Below are 25982 nucleotides of genomic sequence, written 5' to 3' on the forward strand. Positions count from 1 at the left end.
CGGGTCACTTGCATTGGCCATTGGGGTAACTCTAATTACTAGCCTATTATACGTAGAAATCTACTTCAAGATTGATGGCAATAAATTTGAAGCAGAAATAAAACTAAACTATTCTACTTCAATAAATAATAGGCAGTAATAGGCTAAAATAAAAAATTAAAGGTAAAAGTAGGAAAAATGGAACCCGAGATGCTGAGGCGTGGTATGTTGGTCACTTTCCTTGAAGTAGATTTCGCCGCCTTACAGTGCACTAGGCTTGGATGACGTTCTACTCCTGAGATACAACAGCCTCTCGTTCCTTCCGCCTCGATGATTTGCACAGATCAAAGAAGGCTTTGAACCTAGAATCAATATGCTTCAAGCCCGTTAAACAATTTTGAAAGAAATATTTTAACTGGTGGAAGAGAGAGTAGAGAATGAAAAAGAATTTGGAAACCTTTGCTTTTGTCTACAGAATTGTGTTTCTCTAATCTGTAGAGGCCTTCTATTTATAGGCTTTTAACAGACGTTTGGCTGTGGGCGCGTCTTTTACGTTAGCGTGGATGGGTGCGTCCCACAAGAGAGCGTCCGTGCCTTTTGCACGGTCGTAAAAGCAGACGGGCGCGTCCCGTGCCTTTTGCACGGTCGTAAAAGCAGACGAGTAGACGGGCGCGTCTGTCTCCGCGCGTCTCCCTTTTGCACGGTCGTAAAAGCATCCTTGCTTTTACGTTCGTGCAGCAGCGTCTTCCCTTTGAAGCTTTGCACGGTCGTAAAAGCATGTGGGAAGGATGGGGTGACACAAAAAAAACAGTGGAAAGAAGGACTCGAACCCATAATCTTGTGAGTACAAAACCCACAAACAAACCAACCATACCACCAAAGAATTGTAATAATATAAAACATTTAATCATTAATAAATACAACAATTATAACTAACTTCCTGATAGAGGGAAAATTTTCCAAAAAAGAAGGTAGGCTTTCAAGGCTCAGGCAGTAATTAAACTCCAGCTCTTGAAGGGATGTCAGTTGCTGGAACCACAGCTCCTGTTCCCTTGTAAAGTTGGCCATATGACACCCATAAATATGCATCCCCCGCAGTGAGGGGAGGCTTCCCAACACAATCCACAGATTTTGAAGTAGGACCGTATCGGCTACGGTGAGACCTCTGAGAGTTCGCAATCCCTGCTCCTCGTGGAGCTGCACAGGCTCTAAGGACTCGATGAGCTTAGGACATCCTGTGAGTTGTAGTGTTTCAAGAGTAGTAAGGAACTGTAATCCCCCCGCAACTAACTTCATCTCCGGGCAATTCCGAAGTTGCAAAGTTTTGAGAGAACTCAAATTTGATAAACAAAGAGATACTTGGGCGTGGTAATCCGCGATCTCTAGGTTGATGAGAGAGGTGAGACTCTGCAAACATGCGGGCAGTGCATTGGCGAAGTCACCACAGTATTGGATGCTGAGCTGTTCAAGCGATGAGGACAGGAAGAGGAGGGGTACTTTCCCTAGCTTGAAGCATCCATGGAGTTCGAGTGCATGGAGCCGAGGTAAAAATTGTGCGCCATCTGCTTCCAACCATTCCTCCCATTCCTTGAAGTCCTTAAATGTTAGTGCCTCGAGGGATGGAAATGCCACACCAGTGTCACCATAAAATTCACGACCAATTCGTTTTACGGCAGGCATGTTAGAACTTAGAAAGATGAAGTTCCTTGAGGAAAGGCAGCTGCCCTAGCGGTGGCAGACTCTCCAACCTGCCGCAAGAATCTAGAGAAATAAATTCTAGGTTGGTGAGAAACTTGCTTTCCACCATCCAAGTTGGAAATCTGGTACCGCCATAGCCCTTGATCCTCAGCTCTTTAAGACTGGGATGTGGTTGGAGGCCTTCAAATATCTCCTTCTCCGCATCAGGAAGTCTTCTTGGATCTAAATTCTTTACTAAATGCAATGCAGTTAGGTGTTCTTTGTCTTTCAACATCGCCTCCATGGCCTCCTCCTTACTATTGACATTCTCAAGATTCTTGATCGCAAGCCGTCTCCGAAGATTTCTCAAGCCCTTCAACTCTCCAATCTCATGTCGCTTCTTCTTCGTGACTTGGAATTCCTCTAATTCTTGAAGGTTGGTAAGATCTCCAATCCCAGCAATTAGAGAAATTGTGTCCGCTTCTCCATATAAATGCCGCAAGTTGATTAATTTGCTCATGTCTTCGGGTAACCTTTTAAGGTGGCAGGATCGAATCCTCAGAACTTGAAGATGGCAAAGCCTACCAAATGATTTGGGCAGCTGTTTGATCTTAGTGCAGGAGACATCTAAGTACCTTAGATGTGATAACCCACTGATAGCATCCGGTAGCTTCTTCAGCTTTACCTGACTGTAAGATAAATCCAAGACACGCAGGCTTTTTGATTGTTTTAACATGCCGTCAAGAAAAATGGAAAATCTTTCTGAATCATAATCACCAAAGAATAAAATAGACCGTAGGTTTTGAAGTCTACACGTGTCCGTAATTGCATCCATTCTATCAGTTCTCAGAGTCAGGTGGCGAATTGTCTCTGGAATTTCTCCCTTCTCATCGCTGATGACCAAACATTCATCCAACGAAACATAAACTGCCAATTCTCTTATCAGACCATGCATCACATACTTGTCAGTCGGAGTTGGTAGAAAGAAGTACCTGCTAGTTAATTCGTCAAATACCTGACCCCCGATGTCCTCCATTCTCATTCTTACTCGACTCTTGTTCTGGATAAAACCTTGAGCCATCCACATCTGGACTAACCGATCTTTTTCGAAAACATAGCTCCTGGGAAATATGGAACAGTAAGCGAAGCATTGCTTTAAATTTGCATTCAAGTGTTCGTAACTTAAAGCTAGAGATGGAAGGATATTATCTAAAACATATTCATGTTCCCACCACTCACTTTCTAAGATCATCTTCCAGTAATCCTCATCCAGTTTGGAGTTCAATAAACTTCCCAGTACCTTCCCAGCTAGAGGTAAACCATGTAGTTTTTCAGATATTTTTCTTCCTATTGTTTGCAATTTTTCCCTTCGCTCTTCCTCCAGAATTTTTTCACCGAACGCACAATGTTCGAAAAGTATCCAGTAGTCATCTTCTTGTAGGCTCTTCAATTCTATCGGGTCCATCGTGCCCATAACTTCTGCTACTACTGGACTCTGTGTTGTCACCAGAACCATGCTTCCCTTCGCTCCAGATGTTAAGGCACCACGGAGTTCCCTCCACTTGCTACCTGTCTCATCCCACACATCATCAAGGACAAACAAAAACCTCTGGTTCCTCGTAGCATCTCCAACTTTCCCTAGAATGCCATCCAAACTAATATCGTCCGGGATTCGGTCGTGCACCGAGTCATATGCCAGCTCTTTAGAAATCCGCTTGACATCAAAATTGTAAGGCACATAGACCCACTTCCTCAGCTCAAAATACCTTGCTACTCTTTCATCATTATAAATAAGTTGCGCCAGAGCAGTCTTGCCAACACCCCCAATGCCTACTATAGGAAGAACACCAAGACTCGGGTAGCTACTACTCCCAGCCCCACTTTTGATGCTAGATTCCGGTTCATCAGCTAAATGCAACAACACATCTAATATCATGTCTCTCTCTCTGTCTCTCCCAACCACAATGTCCTGGATAATCGAGCTGGTCTCTCTGGTCACACTCCTCTGCTGTGAGTTGTAGTCCTTTAATTGTTCTTCCATACAATTGATATCAAGATAAATCTTTTCAAGATTTCCCGCAAGATTTTTCAAATTTTTCAGGTCATCGTCGGACATTATAAAATGCTTGAGAAGCTTAACAGCGGGGGATACGAAGTCGCTCACCTTGCTCTTGCTGTGCAGCTTATCATGAAGCTCCTTGAATTCAAACTCATCCAGCATGTCGTCAGCCTCGTAGGCAGCATCTTTGAGTTGCCTCAGCCATGCAGCCAGAGCTGGGTCCCTGATCGGCCTCCCCTCCGCTGCCTGGATCACGGCTCGGATACGAGGAAGCCTGGCCTTTACATCTTCCGCCATAGCCTTCGCACCCGTGAGCAGATCATATTGGTCGTCCAAATGCAGCGAAACCTTCTCAGCCAGTTTATTTACGACGCAGGTTGCAAACCATCCTCCGACTATCATTCCGATCATCCCCATATCCATATTGGAGGACACTCCGGGTGCACAGTGGTAGTCTTGCTCTCCGTGACCTGAAGACAGGAAGCTTGCTCGCTCGGCCTTTTTCCAAGCGTGCAATTTTAAGCGGTGTGATTGAATCTATAGATAAGGTGCATCAATTGAAGACCCCGTGCTCGTGGACGGAAAAGAAAAAAGACATGGTCAACCAGTGCATCAATTGAATAAAATATAGCGATTTTAGCAATAAAATAAAATATAGCACGTTAGGTACGAAAATATCGCAACCGGACAAATGCATATTTTGGAGATGACGGTAGACTCAAGTTGCAAGTTTATAATGTCGATCTAATACGGTGCGCGTCTGCCACTGCATCAATTGAATGAAATATAGCGTGTTAGGTTACGAAAATCTCGCAACCGGTCAAGAGAAGATTTCAGAGATGATGCGAGACTCCAAGTTGCAACTTTATAATGTCAAATAGCTTGTCCTTGATGTTGAACAACACTATCACCTAGAAAGGTTGCCATGTGAGGAATCACTTGCTATCGAACTTCTTCGGCAGTGGGGACCTAGCCATCTCCTTTTCTTTTCTCTGTTCCGATATTATATGCTTTGGTTTCGGCATCTCTCCCCCAACATGCGCCTATTCAAGATGGAGAAAAAAGTCTTTGTCATGCTGATCAACCAGGACATGAAAGAATATGGCTGATCATACACCAACCATATTTTGAATTGCTGTTTTAGATATATTTTCAGATTTTTTACATATTTTATTTTATGGTTGATATGGATGTATTTTAAGTAGATTGGTTTACTAAACCCGATTTTATCAAAAAAAAAAAATACCCATTTGGCAGTTTTTATAAGCCCTTTTTTTTCTCCCTCTGTTCCTATTGAATGTGCTGTTCACGAAGAAGTCCAAGGCTCAACCCAAGTGCAAGTCATTATCGAAGCACGAAAATTAGATTTGGATGAGATAGACATTGTGGAAGATGTAATTATGGTAAACATAGAAAATAATTGGTGCAAGCCACTGGTTTGATGATAACGTGAAGTAACCTTGTTCTTCTTCCACGTAAAGATGTGATAGGACAAAATAGGCCATCACTGTCACGTTAGATGTACAATAATGTGGAGGACACCTTACAAAGATAAAAGCCAGCCACAGATACGTAATAGAAGTGTGAGATACGGGCAGAAGTCGGCAGCCCCAGCCGACTTCAGTCCCATTTTCCTTCTTTGGAAGGGCCGGAACAGAATGCGATCCTCTCCGGCTCCTTCGGGAGCGATCGAGGCGAGGGCGTTGCGGGCATCCCGTGGCCCCTCCCCTCCAGCTGGTCCGTGGCTAATCCGGCCGCGGACTACGCTCGACCGCCGCAATTCACGCGGCGGAGAGCCGTTACCAAAGGGCCATAAAACCCTTTCATTTTCTCCTCCCAGATCACCCGAGCCCTCCCTCTCCTCCGTCTCCTCCTCCTCTTCCCTCCTTCCCTCTTCCTCCTCTCCTTGGTGATCGGCGTGCCCTCCAGGCCGAATGCTGTCCAAAACCCTATCGCGAGTCTCCCCTGTTTTGAAATCTTCTTCCTCTCCGGAAAAGCACCGCTGCCGCCGCCGTTTGACCACCGGATCGAGCAGCCGCAGCCGAGACCTTCCTCCTGCCGCCTCCGTCGAGCACTGGTAAGCCTCTTTTGGCCCTTTATTTCATGATTTTTTTTTCTGTTTGGGCCCCAAACCGAGGTCATCCTCGGACCCTCCCTTCACGGCCGAGCCGCCGCGGCACCCTGCTGTCGGCCACGACCGCCCTACTGACGGCCGCGTCCCTCGCAAGCTGCCGGCCAGGCCACCGTTCGGCCACCCTGCCGCCCCCCTGGGTCCTTTCTTCCTCTTCTTCTTCTTCCCCTGTCCGTGGGGGCTTGGGGAAGAAGAAGGGCCCTGTCACGGGTCCTGTTCACTGCGGGCCCAACATGGGCCCGGTTCAAACCCAAAACCCGAAACAAAACAAAAAAAAAAAAAGAAAATCCGAAACCTAGTTCAGATCCGAGCCCGGAATCCGAACCCGAACCCGAACCCGGAACCCAAAACTCAGAACCCGAAACCCGAACCCATTTGGCCAATAAATAGAATTTTGTAGTTAAGCCCTTGGCAGTATATTATTTCACAAAAAGGGTCTTCTGCAATTTGTATTTGATCCCTATAGGAAAGATTTATAACATAAAGGTCCCCAATTATATTTGTTTGGTCCTTTACTCAAATTTTATTATAGAACAGTACCCTGTAATTAAGTATTAGTCCCTGCAATGAATTTTATTGCATAAATGAATCAATTAGAAGCCAACCTTGGGGGCCCTATTGGGCCGAGTCTATGCGGGGCCGTGTCCAATATGGGCCCTATCGGGCCATGCCCATTATGGGCCAACTCTGGGCCATGTTGGGCCATGTACAATAGTATTATTTTTTAGTTTGCTTAGCTCTGAAATTAACAAAGAATTAATTAAATTTAAATAGGTGAACCTGATCTGCCTATCTGAAGTAAGGGTTAAGCGAGAAGAGGTAAGTAACTTAATGTTTCAAAGTGCATTTTTCTAAAATAATTATTAGTGGTTTAAATTTTGAAATATATTTTGTATTTAGTAAAATGGGTCTGGCATGTTAAATTTTATTTGAAAATTATGCTCTGAAATCCGTAAACTATGACTGGGCAATTTATGAAATATATTTTATATATATATGCATTCTCAGCATGGCTATGATCTGTTCTGTTCTGTTCTGGCCCTGCCAATGGGGATTATACATTGGCCCTGTCGACTTGTATCTGTGAGGAACCGGTTTCAACACCGTACCACCGGTGATTAGAAAAGTGGTATTTGGACACCGTACCACCGGTGCTTAATAATAGTGGTATTTGGACACCGTACCATCGGTTTTTAATAATAGTGGTGTTTGGCACCTTGTGCAATCCATGCCACTGGGTTACGTGGCCGTAGCCTATCATGTTGAGATTCTAGTATCAGATTTTTGAAAAAATGATAATAAGTTTTGAAAATAGTAAAACAATATTATTTATGATTTATTTCAAATATTATCCTGTATTTTGATCTGATATGCTCTGACCCCACTTTGGGGTATTTTATTGCTTACTGGGCTAGTGTAGCTCATTATTTTATTTTCTCTATTTTTCAGATCCAGAGGCTTGATCGCACGGGATTGGGGAGTGCGTTAGATTTTTCGACGATTTCTTCGATTATTGGCATTTTAGTTAGATTAGTTTGGACATTTGACTTATGTCAGTATATGTTATTTTGGAATTTTGTAAGACTGCTTTTGAACAACTTAAATATTTATGTCATCTTTAAACATATGTGATTACTTTGATATGATCTGCTGCCTTGCATGCCTGTGCGGCCCGCCGTGCGGGCGTGCGGCGTCTGCCGCGCCTCGGGCTCGGGGCGTGACAGATTTGGTGGTATCAGAGCTCAGGTTTCAGATTCTTAGAGATTGTTTTTGAAATAGTCAGATGGAGCTTAAGTTTTAGGATCTTTAGAATTCGTCAGAAAGGTTGAGAGATGGGTAGGAACTAGATAAGAGGATAATATTCATTTGTTTTGTTAACTATTATGTATTATTCTGTTTAGATGATTTTATAACATTTACATTTTTACCGAATCAGAATGCCGCCTCGCGTGTCCGTAGCTTGAATCGGATGGTTAGGGGCTCTCAGGGAAGAGCCCCCACTAACCAAGCGGGCGAGGCATCGCATAGCTCAGGGCCCCAGGGTCAATCAACTCCAGAAGCTGTCGCCGGAAATCAAACTCGGATGCTCGAATTGATCGAGGAGGTCGTCGGGTTAGTACGCCAGCAGAGGCAACAACCTCACCAACCCATCCAGCAAGATGTTGCTCCTCCTGAGCAAAGAAGGAGCATAGCAGAATTCAAAAGAATGGCTCCTTCGGCTTTTAAAGGCACCACTAGTCCTCAAGAGGCCGAAGCCTGGATAGATGAAATGGAGAAAGCCTTCAGAGCAATGGAGTGCACCGATGAAGAGAAGGTCAGATTTGCCACCTATATGCTTCAGGACCGAGCTCATCATTGGTGGATGTCTGTGGAGCGCACATCGGCACCCGAGCAGGAGACACTTACCTGGCAGAGATTTCGCACATCATTCTACTCCAAGTATTTTCTCTCCAGTCGTCTGAGGGAGCTAGAGAGGGAATTTCTCAATCTGAATCAAGGAACTAAGACTGTGGATGAGTATGAGGCAGAGTTTGATAGACTATCTCGATTTGCTCCCACCCTCGTCAAGGATGCAGAGTCCCGGATGAGGAGATTTGAAGAAGGATTGAAGCCTCACTTACGTCGGGGTTTGGCCGCAGTGCATTCAACAAACTATGATGACCCGGTAGACAGGGCCAAGAATATGGAAATTGTCTGGAAGGAAACACAAGATTCAAAAGATAGAATACAAAAGAAGAGGAGCAGAGATGATGATACTCATAGTGGACAGAATTCTAGCAGGGCAACAAAATCTCGTAATAGGTCTGGGTAATCAGAAAAGCAGGGATCTTATGGCGAGACTATTCAACAAGAGAAGCCTAAATGTGAAGCATGTGGAGGCGCCCATAAGACAGAACTCTGTAGACGGTTGTCCGGTGCTTGTTTCAAATGTGGCCAACAGGGTCATAGGATAAAGGAGTGCCATTATAATCAACAAGTATCACAATCAGATCAGAGGCCCCAAGCTACAGGGACCCAACAAGTACAAGCTTATCCTGCTCCGGTTCAGTCGGCTCAGCCTTCTTCTCCTGAGCAGCGGACAGGGGGGAGACCGTGCACACAGGGTCGTATTTATGCACTGATTCAGCAGGACGTTCAGGCATCCAATACTGTGGTGTCAGGTGCACTACCGGTTGCTTATGTTTATGCTTATATACTGTTTGATTCTGTTGCTACGCATTCCTTGTGTCATCGATATTTGTGCGAAAATATGACCTACCTTGTGTGCCGTTAGAGTATGATTTGCATGTTAACACCCCTACCGGAAGTGGGAGGATTGGTAATCAGGTCTGCAAGACTTGTCCAGTTCAGATAGTAGGTAGAGACTTGCCTGTTGATTTGATAGTTATAGATATGTATGACTTTGACATAATTCTCGGTATGGACTGGTTAGCGTCACACTTTGCTACCATTAACTGTCATGAAAAGCGGGTAAAATTTTAGATCCCTGGAGACACTGAATTTAGCTTCATAGGTAGTTGTACTTATACTTTCCCTTGAGTTCTCTGCTATGCAAATTAAGCAGCTTGTACGTGTGGTTGATAGAAAGAAACAAATGTTGAGGAGGCACACAATTCTTTATGTTAAGATTCAGTGGAGCAATCACTCAAAACGTGAGGCTACGTGGGAACTGGAGAACGAGATGAAAAAAAAATATCCGGGGCCATTTTGCAAGCTAAGGTATGTTAAATTTCGAGGATGAAATTTTTCTAAGGAGGGGAGAATGTGAGATACGGGCTGAAGTCGGCAGCCCCAGCCGACTTCAGTCCCGTTTTCCTTCTTTGAATGCGATCCTCTCCGGCTCCTTCGGGAGCGATCGATGCGAGGGCGCTGCGGGCATCCCGTGGCCCCTCCCCTCCAGCTGATCCGCGGCTAATCCGGCCGCGGACTACGCTCGACCGCCGCGATTCATGCGGCGGAGAGCCGTTACCAAAGGGCCATAAAACCCTTTCTTTTCCTCCTCCCAGATCACCCGAGCCCTCCCTCTCCTCCGTCTCCTCCTCCTCTTCCCTCCTTCCCTCTTCCTCCTCTCCTTGGTGATCGGCGTGCCCTCCGTCTCTTCTCCTCCCTGTCGCGAGTCTCCCCTGTTTTGAAATCTTCTTCCTCTCCGGAAAAGCACCGCCGCCGCCGCCGTTTGACCATCGGATCGAGCAGCCGCAGCCGAGACCTCCCTCCTGCCGCCTCCATCGAGCACCGGTAAGCCTCTTTTGGCCCTTTATTTCATGATTTTTTTTCTGTTTGGGCCCCAAACCGAGGTCATCCTCGGACCCTCCCTTCACGGCCGAGCCGCCGCGGCACCCTGCTGCCGGCCACGACTGCCCTACCGACGGCCGCGTCCCTCGCAAGCTGCCGGCCAGGCCACCGTCCGGCCACCCTGCCCCCCCCCCCCCCCCCCCCGGGTCCTTTCTTCCTCTTCTTCTTCTTCCCCTATCCGTGGGGGCTTGGGGAAGAAGAAGGGCCCTGTCACGGGTCCTGTTCACTGCGGGCCCAACATGGGCCTGGTTCAAACCCGAAACCCAAAACAAAAAAAAAAGAAAACCCGAAACCCAGTTCAGATCCGAGCCCGGAATCCGAACCCAAATCCGAACCCGGAACCCAAAACCCAGAACCCGAAACCCGAACCCATTTGGCCAATAAATAGAATTTTGCAGTTAAGTCCTTGGCGGTATATTATTTCACAGAAAGGGTCTTCTGCAATTTGTATTTGATCCTTATAGGAAAGATTTATTACATAAAGGTCCCCAACTATATTTGTTTGGTCCCTTTACTCAAGTTTTATTATAGAACAGTACCATGTAATTAAGTATTAGTCCCTGCAATGAATTTTATTGCATAAATGAACCAATTAGAAGCCAACCTTGGGGGCCCTATTGGGCCGAGTCTATGCGGGCCCATTGGACCGTGTCCGATATGGGCCCTATCGGGCCATGCCCATTATGGGCCAACTCTGGGCCCGTTGGGCCATGTACAATAGTATTATTTTTTAGTTCTGTTTAGCTCTGAAATTAACAAAGAATTAATTAAATTTAAACAGGTGAACTTGATCCGCCTATCTGAAGTAAGAGTTAAGCGAGAAGAGGTAAGTAACTTAATGTTTCAAAGTGCATTTTTCTAAAATAATTATTAGTGGTTTAAATTTCGAAATATGTTTTGTATTTAGTAAAATGGGTCTGGCATGTTAAATTTTATTTGAAAATTATGCTCTGAAATCCGTAAACTATGACTGGGCAATTTATGAAATATATTTTTTATATATATGCATTCTCAGCATGGCTATGATCTGTTCTGGCCCTGCCAATGGGGATTATACGTTGGCCCTGTCGACTTGTATCTGTGAGGAACCGGTTTCGACACCGTACCACCGGTGATTAGAATAGTGGTATTTGGACACCGTACCATCAATGATTAGAATAGTGGTATTTGGACATCGTACCACCGGTGCTTAATAATAGTGGTGTTTGGACACCGTACCATCGGTGCTTAATAATAGTGGTGTTTGGCACCTTGTGCAACCCATGCCACTGGGTTACGTGTCCGTAGCCTATCATGTTGAGATTCTGGTATCAGATTTTTGGAAAAATGATAATAAATTTTGAAAATAGTAAAACGATGTTATTTATGATTTATTCCAAACATTATCCTGTATTTTGATATGATATGCTCTGAGCCCACTTTGGGGTATTTTGTTGCTTACTGGGCTAGTGTAGCTCATAATTTTATTTTCTCTATTTTTCAGATCCAGAAGCTTGATCGCACGGGATTGGGGAGTGCGTTAGATTTTCCGACGATTTCTTCGATTATTGATATTTTAGTTAGATTAGTTTGGACATTTGACTTATGTCAGCATATGTTATTTTGGAATTTTGTAAGACTGCTTTTGAACAACTTAAATATTTATGTCATCTTTAAATATATGTGATTGCTTTGATATGATCTGCTGCCTTGCACACCTGTGCGGCCCGCCGTGCGGGCGTGCGGCGTCTGCCGCGCCTCGGGCTCGGGGCGTGACCAGAAGTATATGAACCCGATTTCATAATTTATGCGAGCCTTATCTCTTAAGGGGTCCACATGAATTCTAAAATAATGATCTGGTGTAACATGAATTTTATCAAACATCTTGTAGGCACAAAATCTTGCTTTGATACCACTTGTTAGGAAAGACCCCTTTACTAGACAAACAACTTTCCTATATTTATGCGTGTAGAATGAGAATACCACAATAATTGATCAATGCAAGAACTACCAAATGCAAACCACAAGAGACAAGAATTTTTTGGTGGAAAATCCTCCAATATGAGGAAAAAACTATTGGACCTAAGTCCACCTCAAACCTCCACTATCAACAATAATGGGCTTACAAAGTATCTTCTCTAGGCTAAGCTAGAGGATCATTAAGGATCTCTTTCTTGGATCATAAACAAAGAGTTAAGATGAAAAAGAGTTTAGGCTCCAATAATAAAATGAGAACAATTTCACCGAGTGTAGGTTTGCACAAAGTTTTTCTTCCTCTTGAGATGCCTTGAATAAGATCTTCACCTCCTTCTTGAGATGAATTCCACAAGCACTTCACTAAGACGGCTCCTCTCTTTTTCTTCTCATCCACCCTCTAATAGAATAATAACGCTAACCCCTCTTTTTCTCTTTTTGTTTCTTTTTTTCTTTGCTTTTCTCTTTACTTAAATTGCTGGGTCCCACCTCACATAAGGTGGGACTCAGCCAACAAGAATGCACCTTCTTCTCGGTCTTTGACATGGCCTTGGGTATGTATGTTGGATGTGGGTGTGGGTGCTGGTGCATGTCCCAGTGTCGAACCAATACCCGAACTTAAGGCTAAGCCAATGAGTCAGTAACATAGTTTCTAACTTCTTCCCTCAACTTTTCTTATCTCTGATTCATTAAATCCAAAGATCTTAGAGTCAGTAAAGAACACGAGAATAAGGTATTTCAATTTTCAATCCTCAGGGTTGGTTTGGTATTTCCTTAATAAATAAGATGGAGTCCAGATGCCATATTTCAGTTTTAAGATAGGTAAATGGGGAATGATTCAAAAATCTTTACATGGGGGGCGCCATAGGGATTTAAATTTGTAGCTTTTCTATCTCACTCCTCAAAAAGTCGGACTTTCATTTCTCTGCTGCCTCTGATCACATTTTATATATTTTGAGTGAAACAAAATTTTTTGCTTCATCTTTATGATGCTAACCACTACATGGAGGTTGATAATGGTCTTCATGTATAATTTTTCTAGTTTCTGTTGTCCTTTGGCATCTTACAACCCAAGGCTTCAATAGTGGCCCATATTACAATATATCAATGATTGGACTTGAGACAATTCTCCAGCTAGTAGCCTAGTATTGAAAATTCAATACAACACACCATCAGAACAATAATAAGCATGCCTTTTGTACAGAAGAGATATCATATTCTCCAACTATATGCATACAATTAAGTTAAGAAGCTCATTAGTTGTACACGAAATGAGGAAAAAAAACTCGGCACATTTGGCATTGAAAGCTTTCTAGTTGTTGAATGTAACAAACTTTCAATAATTATCTAAGTTTGATATGTACATTATATGCATCAGCTAAACTATTCACCAATTAAAATTACAAATTTTAATTATATAAAATGCTAGTTTCAGCATACAACCAGCAAAACTATACAAACAAAGTTTTAAGTAACATGAAACACTCCAAAGTAACGTCTCGTAACTTTTTTGTTTTTTTCTTAAACTCATCTGATATCTAGCATGCAGCGGTGACTGAATAACGGTTTCATAGTTCCCAAACAAGTCATTCCTGATATCCATGTGAATTTCAACAATTGATCTGTTGGACAGAGCAGAGGCCAGGTAATTCCAGATTCGACTCTCCAAAAACGGCAGCATCAAGAAAGGCTGCAGAGGGAAGTTGTCAAGGAGTAAATCAATTGGCTTTGCTGCTAGAATATGATAAGCTTGCAGGCTATTGCGGTGATCAAAATAAGAGCTGGCAAGGTAAGATTAAGAGCATGGCAACAGCCAAAGATTCTCCCATCACCGCTTCCCACATTGCTCACCTGACATTAAATTTAGTATATGGAAATATAAATATTAATAATTTATAATTAAAACAAGGGCCAAAAACAATGATAAACAGAAAATTATGTGACCAAAATTATTTCCTGCAAGACGACACTCAAAGACGAGTTCTTTGCAAAAATTATTATCTTACCTAATTATAATAAAAACAATGTTAGGAGACAGATGCGGTGATAATGGACGGTTTGAAACAACTTGCATGGAGGGCTCGGCTTCCATGTGAAGAATTCATTGGCTGTGAAGTTCCCAAATAGAAAGAAGATCCGCAAGGGGACCTAGTGAAAGTTCTGTAGACCCCAAGTTGCTCAAGGATTGGAAGTGCCCGTGAAAGGATTTGAAAAAATTGAACGCAGCATGAAGTTAACACCATAAGTATCGTCAGAACTCAAGAAACCTAGCAAATATTATTAGCATAAGCTCAGATGCAAGACATAGGCAGCTAGCTGAGATCAATAGGAATAGCTGAACTAGCCAACCACTTAATTAAAACAAGCTTGTCACAGATGCATGGCTAGCAACCATAGACTTTTTTTAAGTCTGTTCCGTGGAATACAAGGTGAGTTGCTTCCTCGCAGAGATTTGCACCAACAAGGATATTTCAAGGAATAATTGAAAGAAGAGTTATAGACCGAAACATTAAATGTGTGCTTAAACACCATGTTAATAATTAACTAACAGGTGGTATAGACTTTTTTTAAGTCTGCGCGGAGGAATACAAGGTGAGTTGCTTCCTCGCAGAGATTTGCACCAACAAGGATATTTCAAGGAACAATTGAAACAAGAGTTATAGACCGAAACAAAATGCGTGCTTAAAAATATAACTAGGATATAGATGTGTCTATCTATGTACAGAACTTGAAGGTTACCTGAAGAATGGATGTAGGAGTGGCATCGAATTCTTTTCACAGCATTTGTATGGTTTCGGAATCAATACGTATGAAAGGTATGTGAGCAATCTTTGGCCAATCAGCTCCACCTCTTTGGCATCGATCCTTCAACAAAGGGCATCCATCGATGTGTAATTCTTTGAGTGAAGTAGACAGGCCATTCCCTGGCAGTGAGCTAACCCTAGGGCAGGTGAATATATCTAACTTCCTGATAGAGGGAAAATTTGCCAAAGAAGTAGGTAGGCTTTCAAGGCTGTCGCAGTCATTAATCTCCAGCTCTTGAAGGGATGTCAGTTGCTGGAACCATAGCTCCTGTATCCTTGTAAAGTTGGTCACACCATGACAGCCTACAATATGCATCCTCTGCAGTGAAGGGAGGCTTCCCAACAGAATCCACAGATTTTGAAGTAGGACCGTGACGTCTATGGTGAGACGATTGAGAGTTCGCAGTCCCTGCTCCTCGTGGAGCTGCACAGGCTCTGAGGACTCGATGAGCTTAGGACATGCTATGAGTTCTAGGCCTTCAAGAGTAGTAAGGAACTGTAACCCCCCTACTAACTTCATGTTCCAGCAATTCCAAAGTTTCAAATGTTTGAGGGCACTCAAATTTGATAAACAAAGAGATACTTGGGCGTGGTAATTCATGATCCGTAGCTGGGTGAGAGAGGTGAGACTCTGCAAACATCCAGGCAGTGCACTGCCGAAGTCACCACAGTAGTCGATGCTGAGTTCTACAAGTGATGAGGACAGGAAGAGGAGGGGTACTTTCGCTAGCTTGTAGCAATCACGGAGGTCGAGTATGCGGAGGCGAGGTAAAAATTGTGCGCCATCTGCTTTGTGAAGATCCGAACTGAAGTCGGCAAGGAGTGCCGACTTCAGTTGGTTCATCGTGGTCGTCCCCACGACGACCACGCCGGCCGAACGGCGCGGGATCTCCGCACACCCCCCCCCCCCCCCCCTCTTCCCTCTTCCCCTCTTCCCTCTCCCTCTCTCTCTTTCCCTTTCTCTCTTTTCTGAGAACCCCAATCCTTTCCCATTTCATTTTTCCTCCTCATTTTTCCCTCTTCTAGAGACGGTCGCCGGAGCCGTAGTCGCCGCCGGAGCCGCCAACGCCGCCGGGGATCCATCGTCGACGACCGGAGGTGAGGAAGACAACTACCTATCTTTTTTTTTTTTTTTATGGATTTAAAAGGGAAAAGAAAGAGGGATGTCAACCGGCTTTATTTCCCTGTTTTTGGGAAATTTTTTTTTGTGGGATTCGGCCGGCCGACGGTGGCCGGCCGAGGTCAATCCGGCCGAAACGAGTTCGGCCGGAGGTGGGTGAACGGGGGCCGGGCTTCCAGCCCCGGTCTCCCTCTCTTTTCCTTCCTTTCTTCCTCCCTTTCTTCCTCTCCTTCTCCTTCTTCTCTTCGTCTCTTTCCGCCGCCTGTGACAGCAGAGTGGCCGGCGGCGGCTGGCCGAGCGCCGCCGCCGAGGGCCACGGTCGGCCGCCGAGGGCCGACCGGAGCCACCAGCCACCCCCCCCCTCTTCCTTTCTTCTTCTTCTCTCCTTCTTCTTCCTCTTCTCCTTCTTTTTCTTCTTCTTCTTCTTCCGGCTGGGTGCTTTCCTTGCATCGTTTTCCGTGCCCTATTGGTGTCTCAAACCACACAAATGGACTTTGGGTGTTTCCCTTGCATCAATTTCCGTGCTCTGTTGGTGTCACAAACCAGACGCAAATGAACTTTGATTTGATTGAACCATCTTCTGACTGTGGATTTGGTCTAGACTTGGGTTGGTCTAATTTGAGTGTAATCTGGTTTGTTAAGCTTGATCTAATCTGGGCTGATCAGAGCTGGTTTGGTGTGGGCCGGTTTGATCTAGATCTGTAATGTGGTTTGGTTCAATTGGGCCTAATCTGGGTTGGGCTGAGTTGAACCTAATTGGATCTGTGGGCTGGGTTGGTTTGGGCCCGAAATCTGATTTGGACCTGATACCTGGTTTGGTTCAATTGGGCCTAATCTGTTTTGGGCCACAATTGATTTGGGTTTAAAGGGTTCTGATTTTAGGGTCTATGTTTGATCTTAGGGGCCCATTCTTGGATCCATGAACTTAGGAGTTTAAGGGTTTGAAAAATTGTTTAAATTATGTTTCTTAGTTAATTAAATAATTAATATTTATGTTTAACCAGGGGTTCGTGATATCTGTGGCAGGGATTTTAAGCGATCTCAGGTAGGTGACCTATTGCTTTAAAGTAGAATTTTAACATGTATCTTGCATATATGGATGTTATGATTTATTATTGGCATTATGTATTAGAATTAAAATTAAGTATTTAATTTCATAAACTGTTATGTACTTTACTATTGGGAGTATGATCATGACTTGATTTGGAAAGTTGATTATTGATTTTTAAAATCCGCGTGACTATAGTCTAGGCCCCGCCAATGGGATGATACGTTGGCCCTGTCGACTTGTACTGAAGAACTAGTTCCGACACCGCGACCACCGGTGATAGAATAGTGGCGGCACAGGGGTGCGTTTTGCTCTTCGGAGCGGCTCAGTGGAGCGTGAGTTTGGCACCAGGGGGTGCGGCACAGTGGTGCGTTGGCTCAGTGGAGCGGCTCTTCGGAGAGTTGTATTGGCACTTCGGTGTAACCATGCCACTGGGTGATGTGGCCGTAGTCATGCGGTGGAGTTATTTTGAGTCTCGGATCGGGTTTACGGATTGTCGTGTGAATTTTTGGATTCATAAGTTTTAGCTGCTTTTTATATGCATCATGACATGTTATATGACGACTTTATTGCATGATGTTGCCTACTGAGCTGTTAGCTCACTCCTACTATTTACATTTTTTACAGGTGATGATATGTGACTATGGGGATTACGGGGTGGAGTGATCATGATGTAGTTAGCTAGTAGATATTGACTTTTTCTTTTGACTTATGTATATATGGACATTTGAATTGAAAGTTGGAATTTATCTTTGTTTAGCTATTGATGTGGAATCTGATTCATCTGCCTTGCGTGCCTGCGGGGTCCGCCCTGCAGGTGCGCGGCGTCTGCTCGCGCCCCGGGCCCCGAGTTCGGGGCGTGACATGCTTCCAACCACTTCTCCCATTCCCCGAAGCCCTTAAATTTTAGAACCTCGAGGGATGGAAATGCCACACCAGTGTCACCATAAAATTCACGACCAATTCGTTTGACGGCACGCATGTTACCAAGATGAAGTTCCTTGAGGAAAGGCAGCTGCCCTAGTGGCGGCAGACTCTCCAACCTGACACAATAATCTAGAGAAATAAATTCTAGATTGGTGAGAAACTTGCTTTCCACCATCCAAGTTGGAAATTTGATACCTTCATAGACCTTGATGCTCAGCTCTTTAAGACTGGGATGTGGTTGGAGGCCTTCAAATATCTCCGTCTCCGCATCAAGAAGTCTTCTTGCATCTAAATTCTGTACCAGATGCAATGCAGTTAGGTGTTCTTTGTCTTTCAACATCGCCTCCATGGCCTCCTCCTTACTAGTGACATTCTCAAGATTCTTGATCGCAAGCCATCTCCGAAGATTTCTCAAGCCCTTCAACTCTCCAATCTCATGTCGCCTCTTCTTTGTGACTCGGAATTCCTCTAATTCTTGAAGGTTGATAAGATCTCCAATCCCAGTAATTAGAGAAATTGTGTCCGCTTCTCCATATAAATGCCGCAAGTTGCTTAATTTGTTCACGTCTTGGGGTAACCTTTTAAGATGGCAGGATCGCATCCTCAGAACTTGAAGATGGCAAAGCCTACCAAATGATTTGGGCAGCTGTTTGATCTTAGTGCAGGAGACATCTAAGTACCGTAGATGTGATAACCCACTGATAGCATCCGGTAGCTTCTTCAGCTTCACGTGACTGCAAGATAAATCCAAAACACGCAAGCTTTTTGATTGTTTTAATATGCCACCAAGAAAACTATAAAACTTTTCAGAATCATAATCACCAAAGAATAAAATGGACCGTAGGTTTTGAAGTCTACACGGGTCCATAATTGCATCAATTTTTTTATCAGTCCTCAGAGTCAGGTGGCGAATTGTCTTTGGAATTTCTCCTCTCTCATCGCTGATGACCAAACATTCATCCGACGAAACATAGACTGCCAATTCTCTTATCAGATCATGCATCACATACTTGTCAGTCAGAGTTGGTAGAAAGAAGTACCTGCGAGTTAATTCGTCAAATATCTGATCCCCGATGTCTTCCATTCTCATTCTTACCCGACTCTTGTTCTGGATAAAACCTTGAGCCATCCACATCTGGACTAACCGATCTTTTTCGAAAACATAGCTCCTGGGAAATATGGAACAGTAAGCGAAGCATTGCTTTATATTTGCATTCAAGTGTTCGTAACTTAAAGCCAGAGATGGAAGGATATTATCTAAAACATATTCATGTTCCCACCACTCACTTTCTAAGATCATCTTCCAGTAATCCTCATCCAGTTTGGAGTTCAATAAACTTCCCAGTACCTTTCCAGCAAGAGGTAAACCATGCAGTTTTTCAGATATTTTTCTTCCTATTGTTTGCAATTTTTCCCTTCGCTCTTCCTCAAGAATTTTTTCACCGAACGCACAATGTTCGAAAAGTATCCAATAGTCATCTTCCTGTAGGCTCTTCAATTCTATCGGGTCCATCGTGCCCATAACTTCTGCTACTACTGGACTCTGTGTTGTCACCAGAACCATGCTTCCTTTCGCTCCAGATGTTAAGACACCACGGAGTTCTCTCCACTTGCTACCTGTCTCATCCCACACATCATCAAGGACAAATAAAAACCTTTTGTTCCTCGTAGCATCTCCAACTTTCCCTAGAATGCCATCCAAACTGATATCGTCTGGGATTCGGTCGTGCACCGAGTCATATGCCAGCTCTTTAGAAATCCGCTTGACATCAAAATTGTCAGACACATAGACCCACTTCCTTAGCTCAAAATGCCTTGCTACTCTTTCATCATTATAAATAAGTTGAGCCAGAGCAGTCTTGCCAACACCCCCAATGCCTACTATAGGAAGAACACCAAGACTCGGATAGCTACTACTCCCAGTCCCACATTTGATGCTAGATTCTGGCTCATCAGCTAAATGCAACAGCACATCTAATATCATGTCTCTCTCTTTGTCTCTCCCAACCACAATGTCCTGGATAATCGAGCTGGTCTCTCTGGTCACACTTCTCTGCTGTGAGTTGTAGTCCTTTAATTGTTCTTCCATACAATTGATATCAAGATAAATCTTTTCAAGATTTCCCGCAAGATTTTTCAAGTTTTTCAGGTTATCGTCGGACATAATAAAATGCTTGAGAAGCTTAACAGCGGGGGATACGAAGTCGCTCACCTTGCTCTTGCCGTGTAGCTTATCATGAAGCTCCTTGAATTCAAGCTCATCCAGCACGTCGTCAGCCTCGTAGGCAGCATCTTTGAGTTGCCTCAGCCATGCGGCCAGCGTTGGGTCCCTGATCGGCCTCCCCTCCGCTGCCTGGATCACGGCTCGGATACGAGGAAGTCTAGCCTTCACATCCTCCGCCATAGCCTTCGCACCCGTGCGCAGATCATATCGGTCGTCCAAATGCAGCGAAACCTTGTCGGCCAGTTTATCTGCGACGTGGGATGCAAACCATCCTCCGACCATCATTCCCATCATCCCCAGATCCATATTGGAGGACACTCCAGCTGCAAAGTGGTAGTCTTGTTCTCTGTGACCTGAAGATAGAAAGCTTGCTCGCTCGGCCTTCTTCCTAACTTGCAATGTTAAGTGGTGTGATTAAACCTATAGTCAAGGTGCATCAATTGAAGACCGCGTGCTCGTGGACAGAAAGGAAAGAGGACCGCGTCTACGAATGCATCATTTGCATAAAATATAGCGCCAGTCAAGGTGGGCCGGGCTGAATTTTATAAAAAAGAAATGGTTTGCTTCTGGTTCAAAACTTTTCTTGTTCCCTTCAAATCAGTATTAAAGTCATCAAACAAAATATTGCGTGTCAGGTACGAGACTCTCGTTACTGTTGAAAAGCAGGTTTTAGAGATAATGCTGGATTCCAAGTTGCAAGTTTGGCTAACATGAGAGGAATCAGTTGCTATCGAACTTTTTCTGCAGTGGGGACCTAGTTTGATGCGACTTAAGACAAATATCTAGAATCCTAGTCATTACAAGCTTCTTTCCTTTTCTTTGTTACAAAATTATATGCTTTTTTTTATGGTTCTGGTTGGTTTACATTTTGGTTTCGGCATCTCTCCCCCAACTTGCGTCCTGTTCAAGATAGAGGAAAAAGTCCGTCGTGCTGATCCACTTGAACCACGACCGTTAGGATGCAATAATAAATTTCTAAAATAATGATCTGGTACAACATTAAAATAGCGAGGTATAAGAGCACACGAGATAGAGAAAACAGGAGTTGGAGAGAGGTGGGGAAGGGCGTTTGAAGTCGAAAATTTTCGTTGGGGTTCAATCCCGAAACCGGGCTAATTTTTCAGGCTGGAAATTTGAAACCCGCCAGCATGCTCGAGTTAAACTTTCATGGCGTATTCAATTTTAAGCGGTGTGATTAAACCTGTGCATAAGAGTCCTGTGCTTGTGGATGGTAAGCAAGCAAGATCGTGTTTACCGGTGCATCAACTGAATGAAATATAGCGTGTTCGGTACGAAAATCTCGCAACTGGTCAAAAGCAGACTTTAGAGATGACGCTAGACCCCATTTATTGTCACGCCCCGAACCCAGCACCCGGGTCCGGTACGTGACCGGCCGCATGAGCCCTAGAGCAGTGCCCTAAAGATCATGCAAGGCCTATGATTAACAAAAAAAAAAATTTCAATAAATCTATAATTAATTTAGTAATTGAAATAGACAAATCCGACATGTCCAAATAAACAAATTAGTTTTTGTAACAACCCAGGACCTCACCCAAAATGGCTAGCCGGAAGGTATTATTTGGGTTCCTTGATCCTGTACAAGTACCCAAGATCTACCCAGCGAATAACCGATGTGGGACTAAACACACGCTCGCACGGATCCTCACATACTCCTCCCGTTCAAGCCCTGACGTCCTTGTCAGGCTAAGGGTTCAAAACTATTCAAATCTAATCACAAATACCACGATTGGCCCGTGGTCAGCCCCAATGGATCCGTGCTGCAGTGTCTCCTAGTCCACATAGGTTATGGGCTGGGTCCGCTCTGATACCATTTGTAACAACTCAGGACCTCACCCAAAATGGCTAGCCGGAAGGTATTATTTGGATTCCTTGATCCTGTACAAGTACCCAAAATCTACCCAGCGAATAACCGATGTGGGACTAAACACACGCTCGCACGGGTCCTCACATTTATAACGTCAATCGACGATGCGAACAATTATTTCACATAGCTTGTCCTTGATGTTGACCATAACCAAGAAATTAAAGGGGTTAGTTTTCTTCAGACCAACACTATTACCTAGAAAGGCCACCATGAGACAATGAGAGGAATCAGTTGCTATTGAACTTCTTCCGCGGTGGGGACCTAGGTTGATGTGGCTTGAGAAAATGTCTAGAATCCTAGCCATCACAAGCTCCTTGTCTTTTCTCTGTTACAATATTATATGCTTTTTTTTATAGTTCTGGTTGGTTTACGTTTTGGTTTCGGCATCTCTCCCCGGACTTGTGTCTAGTGGAAGGGAAAAAGTCTGATCCACTTGGACAACCACCGTTACGATGCAATAATAAATTTCTAAAATAAAGATCTGGTAAAACGTTAAAATAAAGTCTGTCATGATGCCATAGCAGCCCGGTCACCGGTAGGGTACAATGTCCCATTTTGATGCCCCACGAGGCCGGGCTGTACTTAAAACCCACCGGCATGCTCGGGTTAGACTTGAAACCCAAGCTTTTTTGCGAGTTTGAGTCCAGTCTTCATACTCGACTTCATTAAGGGCTTCATACTATGCTGTCTCTTACTAGTTACTATGCTGTTCTTTCAAGTATTTCTGGTTTAGCAGAGTCACCACATTGAGAAAACTATTTGAGAAATATTCACACTCAATTTCATAAAGGCTATTCATGTGGTATGATTCCAAAGCCTACTGTAAGCAAATTCAGCTGTGACAGAACAAACCTCATTTCTTTTAAAGTTCACCATCGACTAATTCATCAAGATAAGCTTGAGAAAGTAAGAGCAACATATAAGTTAGACTAGGTACTTCCTGTTAAGGGAAAAACCGCTATGGCTAGGCGACCAGGAGCCGGCCGAGCGCATTCCTCCGACCAGGAGCCAACCGGGCGCATTCCTCCGACCAGGAGCCGGCCGAGCGGACCCCTGGGCGGGGCCCGACCCAGCAACACTTGGCCAACCCAAGGATGCCCGAACCATATCCTAAGGCCACATCCTCCCACAGCTTAGTTGGGAGATTACGTGTTGACTTCTCCAACAACCGATGTATACGAGTCGTGCAGACTTCCAGGTTACTCAACAATTAAAACGCATAGCATTCACAGGCCCTCAGCTTACTCAACAATTAAGGCGTATGGCTTCCATCGCCTACGGACGTCCAGCCTTTCACGGCAAACTCACGCGCCCATAAATGACGGCATGACTCCATGATTGACTTAGGCTCCGGCCTAACCTCCTGCGATGATGACATTGACTTACATGATCGAGCATTAAAAGACTGATCGTACGGCAAACTCTATCACATCACAGGTGGACTGGCTCCCTCCTATAAGAGAAGCACTTCTCCACTGAAGGGGGGGTCCCCGCTCTCTCTCTCTCTCTCTCGAACTCTGACTCTCCCTCGCTCATTCCATTTTTCTCCACATATTCCCCCTGTGCTGACTTAGGCATCGGAGGGCCGGTGCCGGAGAGCCCGGCCACCGGCTTCTTGCAGGTCTCCAAGAAGACGCCGCCCACCGGCGAACCGCCACTCCCCACTCAGGCGGCGGAGCCTCCCCCTTCCGGCCGACGGTCGCCCCCGGGTCCAATTTCCAGCAACAGTTGGCGCTAGAGGAAGGGACCGAGTTGCGACCATGAAACTGAGAAGCAAGGGAGCTTCCAATGCCTCCCGACGTCCTCCACCTAGCCCCGGACATTCTGTCCAGAACTCGCCACCTCCGGCTGATCCGACTCCCCAAGTTCGGCCGGAGCAGTTTGACGCCCTGGTACAGCAGGTTCAGGCTTTGGCCGCTGTTGTCCAAGGCCTGCAGCCCAGGGGCGTCCCGACGATGCCGCCCCCTCCAGCCCCAGTTCAACCGGCGCCCTCTGCGAGTGAACCACCCCTCCTCGGCCAAGATCACCATGTTCCCGTCTCCCCCTGGGGAGAACACCCGGTAAGGGGCCCTGGAGACTGGCCACTACCGTCGGAAGCCGAGTCGGTCCCAGGACGACTTGCGCCAGGGCGCACCGTCGCGGCGATCCCGCCGAGCGATGAGCTTGACAAGAAGGTCGAGAACCTGGAGCGTCAGATTAAGGCGCTCCGTGGCAGGAAGATGGGACGCGATGGTAACTTCGAGTTCAGCACGCGGTCCCCCTTCTCCCAGCAAATCGAGGACGAGCCGGTCCCGCCGAAGTTCAAGATGCCCCAGGTGGAGCCCTACAGTGGCAGGACCGACCCTCTTGACCACCTGGAAAGCTATCGGGCCTTGATGGCCCTGCAGGGAGCCACGGGGGCCCTGCTCTGTAAAGCCTTCCCAGCAACACTCCGAGGAGCAGCCCGGCTCTGGTTCACAGGGCTAAAGCCTAGCACCGTCTCCTCCTTCAAACAGCTCGGCAGGCAGTTCGCCAGCACTTTCGCCGCTAGCCGACCCCAACGGCAGACCTCCGACTCCCTCCTTGACATAAAGCAAAAGGAGGGAGAGTCTCTCAGGGACTACCTGGACCGTTTCACTGCTGCAACGTGGGAGGTCCGGGAGCTCGACCAGTCGATCGCCATGTCGGCATTAAAGACCGGGGCCCGGTCTTACAGATTTCTCTTCTCCATCGAGAAGAATTTTCCCGCTGATTTTACGGAGATGTTGATTCGGGCGCGAAAGTACGCGAAGGTTGAAGAAGCCGTCGCTTCTAGGCGGAGCGGGGCCGAGCAGACCTCTAAGAAAAGGCGTCGCGAGGACCGCGGTCGCCCCAGAAGCCCGTCTCCGCACCAAGCCGAGCGCCCCTCTCGCCTGAAGCACTTACCCCGGCTGCAAGGACCGCCTCGGCAGAGATCCCTTCCTCGCCCGAGGCCACCACAACGGCCCCGCACACCCAACGGGAGGTACAAAAATTACACTCCTCTTACCGCTCCCCGGACCGAGATCCTCATGGAGATCGAGGGCCGCGACTACTTCCGACCCCCGACCCCGAGGCGGGATCCCGGGGCCTGGCGCAACCCCCGTAAGTATTGCCGCTTCCACCGGGACCACGGCCACAACACGGAGGAATGCTTCCAGCTCCGGGACGAGATCGAAGCACTCATTCGCCGAGGAGTGCTCGACCGGTTCGTGCAGAACTGGCCCGTAGGAAGGCCCGTGGAGAATCCCCCACAGCCCGAAGATCCAAATGCCAACAGGCCCATCGCCGGCACCATCAACACCATCCGAGGCGAGGCCTCGGCTGGAGGAGCTCCAGAAGGAACTGCCCCCAAGCGCTTACGCGCCTCGGAGGCCATCTCATTCTCAGATGAGGACCTGAAGGGAGTTGAAGCTCCCCATGACGATGCTGTGGTCGTCTCCATGGTTGTGAACAAATTTAATGTAAAACGTGTTTTGATTGATAATGGAAGTTCGGCGAACGTTTTGTATTTCGATGCCTATTCCAGAATGGGAAGGACGGGAAATCAACTGCGGAGGATGAACGCCCCGCTGGTCGGCTTCACTGGGGACTCAGTCCCAGTAGAGGGCGAGGTCGACCTCCTGGTCACGGTCGGACTCGCCCCCCGAGAGAGCACCGTGAAGATGAATTTTCTCGTGGTGCGCCTGCCCTCGGCTTATAATGCCATCCTTGGGCGACCAGGACTCAACGCTCTCCAAGCCATAGTCTCAACCCGCCACTTGCTCATGCGGTTTCCCACCAGCCATGGAGTCGGCGAAGTCCGCGGAGACCAGATGGTAGCCAGACGGTGCTACGTGGCGACCCATGAGGCGAGGCGGCCGGCCGAGGCATCGACCATAGCGA

General features: G+C 45.9%; 1 protein-coding gene, 1 long non-coding RNA gene and 1 pseudogene across 4 annotated transcripts in view; all 3 read right to left on the minus strand.

Moving 5' to 3' along the window:
* Window positions 1-25982, minus strand: part of LOC149768607 (uncharacterized) — a 60465-nt gene that overhangs the window by 24851 nt on the left and 9632 nt on the right. The gene's annotated exons all lie outside the window — the stretch shown is intronic.
* The window catches only part of LOC103707381 (putative disease resistance protein RGA4), a 66421-nt pseudogene that overhangs the window by 6862 nt on the left and 33577 nt on the right, over window positions 1-25982 (minus strand). Inside the window, exon 2 of the transcript XR_016413136.1 lies at window positions 905-4758. The product of XR_016413136.1 is annotated as a putative disease resistance protein RGA4 (transcript). The remainder of the gene's footprint in view (window positions 1-904; window positions 4759-25982) is intronic.
* On the minus strand, window positions 13973-21554 carry LOC113462960 (putative disease resistance protein RGA4). 2 transcript variants are annotated; one of them, XM_089930659.1, is made up of 3 exons: window positions 17929-21554; window positions 14832-15682; window positions 13973-14252 (listed from the first exon to the last, which is right to left on the minus strand). In XM_089930659.1, the coding sequence occupies exons 1-2, from the start codon at window positions 20519-20521 to the stop codon at window positions 14868-14870; spliced, it is 3408 nt and encodes a 1135-aa protein (XP_089786785.1). In that variant the 5' UTR covers window positions 20522-21554; the 3' UTR covers window positions 13973-14252; window positions 14832-14867. The 2 variants fall into 2 exon arrangements, with proteins under 2 accessions (XP_089786785.1, XP_089786784.1); XM_089930658.1 differs by having other exon boundaries at window positions 13973-14359.

Source organism: Phoenix dactylifera, chromosome 1 (assembly GCF_051530095.1).
Source record: "Phoenix dactylifera cultivar Ajwa chromosome 1, Ajwa_hap1_PhDact_Kaust_v1.1, whole genome shotgun sequence".
Taxonomy (NCBI): Eukaryota; Viridiplantae; Streptophyta; class Magnoliopsida; order Arecales; family Arecaceae; genus Phoenix; species Phoenix dactylifera.

What these genes read in the sequence shown, in the direction of transcription:
- LOC113462960 (XM_089930659.1), bottom strand. Translation starts at nt 20,521, where the DNA reads ATGGATCTGGGGATGATGGGAATGATGGTCGGAGGATGGTTTGCATCC. An exon ending in GGAGAAGTGGTTGGAAGCAT is followed by an intron (nt 15,683 to 17,928) that starts GTCACGCCCCGA and finishes TTCACAAAGCAG; the next exon opens with ATGGCGCACAATTTTTACCT.